The 3581-nt window shown below is 36.8% G+C and overlaps 1 protein-coding gene and 1 long non-coding RNA gene across 2 annotated transcripts in view; both read left to right on the top strand.

The window, feature by feature from the left end:
* LOC103131796 (high-affinity choline transporter 1-like) overlaps positions 1-3581 on the top strand; it is a 30612-nt gene that overhangs the window by 24351 nt on the left and 2680 nt on the right. The window contains exon 6 of the mRNA XM_007543524.2: positions 1889-2042. Coding sequence (XP_007543586.1) covers positions 1889-2042 — 154 coding nt within the window. The remainder of the gene's footprint in view (positions 1-1888; positions 2043-3581) is intronic.
* LOC107834908 (uncharacterized) lies at positions 7-306 on the top strand. Its single transcript, XR_001660746.1, has 2 exons — positions 7-114; positions 193-306. It is a non-coding gene; the product is annotated as an uncharacterized LOC107834908 (long non-coding RNA).

Genomic DNA, 3581 nt, shown 5'->3' with positions numbered 1-3581 from the left:
TCATAACTGTTGTAACTTGTTTCACTTTACTTGAGGTAAAAGTTAATATTAATGACACTAATTACACTTAATGACGTCTTCATAACTGTTGTAACTTGTTTCACTTTACTTGAGGTAATAGTTAATATTAATGACATTGTAATGGCACTTAACGACGTCTTCAAAACTGTTACTTGTTTCACTTTACTTGAGGTAACAGTAAATATTAATGACACTGTAATATCACTGAATGACATATTCATAACTGGTGCTACTTGTTCCACTTTAGTTGATGTAAAAGAAATTGTTAATGAGTCTGTTATTAAATCATTTGACCGTGTAATAAAGCTTAGTGAAATCTTTATTGCTTGTCCTACTTGTTTTGCTTTATTTCAGGGAGTGGAGATATTAATCATTGTTTTGTTAAAGCTTTTGCTAGTGTAATAATTAAATCATTATGACTACTATTATGACAAATTTATGTTAGATCATGATTTCTTGGACAAGTTGTCATAACGAAGACATTTTGTCTAGAATGATGTCAAGCTGTCATAACGAAGACATTTTGAATAATGTCAACTTTGTATTAAAAGTGTCATTATTTACTGAATGACGCTTTATGACAACAGTCATAACTATTCATGAAGACTTATTGATGTTTATGACAGGTGTTATGTCATGTTTATGACAGTGTCATGACAGTCTTATTCAACCCCCTTCAAATAAAGTGTTACCAACACGTTTTATTTACTTTCCACTGCTCAATAGAAAGAAACACATTAACAATAAAAATCAGTCCACAGTTCGTTATTTTATTACTTAGATTGAATCATGGTAAACTGCCACCTTATGTCTTGGAAATCAAATCTAGCTAAACTGCTACATTGCTTTCATAGCAATGTAGCAGTTTTCTCCTTTTCTGTTGAAGGTAGCGAATATTTCAATTATATTTAGCTCTCTAACTCTTACTTTAATAAGAAGAGTTTGAAACTGGAGCGGTTGAGCGTTACCACTAGCCGACAGCTCAGTATGGGAAACGAGAGCAGACGGGCTACTGCAGCTGACAGTAAATAAAAATAAAGTATGCCTTTACCTTACCATCTTCAACGTAAAGCCTTTAAAGCCACAAAATAAAATCTGAATATTTTTCTAGAAAACTGGTGCTGAACCTTAAGTTCAGCACCAGAGAAGTTATGATACTTCCCAAATATTCAATTTCTACATATTTATAGGTTTTAACAATGGAAACCCCAGGCCCCTCCCCAAAAATAAATAAATGTTTAAAGCAACTTAAGTAATAATTTAAATAACACATGATTTGTAGAACCACTGCAATAAATCAATATTTATGAGGAATTTTATTAAGTGGTAACTTAATAAAACTTTTTATTTAGAGCCTTAAGTTTTTGTAAAAGTGTAGCAGAGATTAGATCTGTGACACTGAACCAAACTCATAAGCAACATTTGAATCTTATTTTTGACTTCTATAGGTCTCAACAGGTTGTTTACTGAGAAAAACACTTTTGTTATTCATTGCTACTTACTAGTCATTTTTGATGGTGCAGCTTGAAAACAAACAAAATTTAAACCACATTTTATCTTAACTTTGCTGACCCCCAAAATTGCTCTTAAAAAATATCCCTGTTTATGGTCCCTCCCAATAATGAGATGAGATTTACGCCCTTGGCTGAAGATGATCTTCTTTGCGATCTAAAAGTTTTTCATAGACGATATCTGAGAAGTTCGTCTCGCAACACACCAGTCTGGGGTTGGGGAATACTCCAGACGGCCCGACTCCACCTTGAGGGAAACATTCTTCAGCCCAATCCTACATCCTGCTGTTTCGCAGTACATCTCCCGCCAGCTTCCCACAGCTCTTATTTTTCCTGCCCCTCTCTTTGTTTCTCAGGGTTTGGGGAATTTGGGTCTGCAGAATTTTCACCAAAGGACGCTTTCTGCATCGTCCTCGTCTACAGCCAAGATCACCTGCTTTGCTGCTGCGTTCATCGTTCCCACGCTGGGAATACCGCCTATTCTCCTGGGAGCAGCTGCTGCGTCAACAAGTAGGAACCACTGTGGAATAATAAACTAATTCACCACATTATGTTGTCATGANTTTTGACTTCTATAGGTCTCAACAGGTTGTTTACTGAGAAAAACACTTTTGTTATTCATTGCTACTTACTAGTCATTTTTGATGGTGCAGCTTGAAAACAAACAAAATTTAAACCACATTTTATCTTAACTTTGCTGACCCCCAAAATTGCTCTTAAAAAATATCCCTGTTTATGGTCCCTCCCAATAATGAGATGAGATTTACGCCCTTGGCTGAAGATGATCTTCTTTGCGATCTAAAAGTTTTTCATAGACGATATCTGAGAAGTTCGTCTCGCAACACACCAGTCTGGGGTTGGGGAATACTCCAGACGGCCCGACTCCACCTTGAGGGAAACATTCTTCAGCCCAATCCTACATCCTGCTGTTTCGCAGTACATCTCCCGCCAGCTTCCCACAGCTCTTATTTTTCCTGCCCCTCTCTTTGTTTCTCAGGGTTTGGGGAATTTGGGTCTGCAGAATTTTCACCAAAGGACGCTTTCTGCATCGTCCTCGTCTACAGCCAAGATCACCTGCTTTGCTGCTGCGTTCATCGTTCCCACGCTGGGAATACCGCCTATTCTCCTGGGAGCAGCTGCTGCGTCAACAAGTAGGAACCACTGTGGAATAATAAACTAATTCACCACATTATGTTGTCATGAAGTATCATGACAACATAATGTCATGTATTATGTAGGACAAAATCTTTATTCTTGTTCCTTAAAATAGAAAGATACAGAGTGCTTGGTGTTAAGTAGTAAGATTTAAGTGAAGGGACAACTCATAGATGAACATAATTCAGTGGAAATAACACTTTGTAGAGATACCAAAGCAGTTACTTTGAAAGCCTTTTAAAGTCTGTTTCCACCAGGTTTTCATTGGGGTTTCAGTCTGGACTTTAACTAGGCCATTCTCACATGATTCACATTTCTTTTTATCCATTTTTTAAAAAGTTAAAATAAAACGAACATATTACCAACTCAAAAAACTATTTTTTTTCTTAAGAGACAAAAGTTTTCCCAATTCTCACTGAAATAAAAATGGGTGTGTAAATGATGCCAAGAGTTTTGAATGTTTTTGTTTATGGATGATTGATTTGTATTTTCTTGGCCAAGAAAATTTGTAGTCTTTTCTCAGAAACAACAACAGAATTGTAAGTTAATCTCTTCAGATTTCTTTAGCCAAGTTCAATAAACGGCCCATGTCTCCTTTGAGTAAAATTCATTGGATGTTTGTGTTCCTTTTTTAATCAAAGAGGCAAGATTATGTAAAAGCCACCTTTTTAGCTTTTACATCATGTTATAATGTTATTCCCTCAGAAACAGATCTGGAGTGTTGCTTTGATTCTTTCATGCATCTTTGAGAAATTCTTTAGTTTCCATGGCAACCATCCAGCTGTACAAAACCCCTGGGTCAACCTAGCCCAGCCTTCGAGGATGAAGCTCCTCCTCAGAGCTGCAGTTACCAAGCTTCCGCCTCTCAGAACAGCTCCTTCACACTAGCCAGCA

The sequence above is a fragment of the Poecilia formosa genome, unplaced genomic scaffold (genome assembly GCF_000485575.1).
Source record: "Poecilia formosa unplaced genomic scaffold, Poecilia_formosa-5.1.2 Scaffold838, whole genome shotgun sequence".
Lineage (NCBI taxonomy): Eukaryota > Metazoa > Chordata > Actinopteri > Cyprinodontiformes > Poeciliidae > Poecilia > Poecilia formosa.
This window is presented reverse-complemented; position numbering and strand designations above follow the sequence as displayed.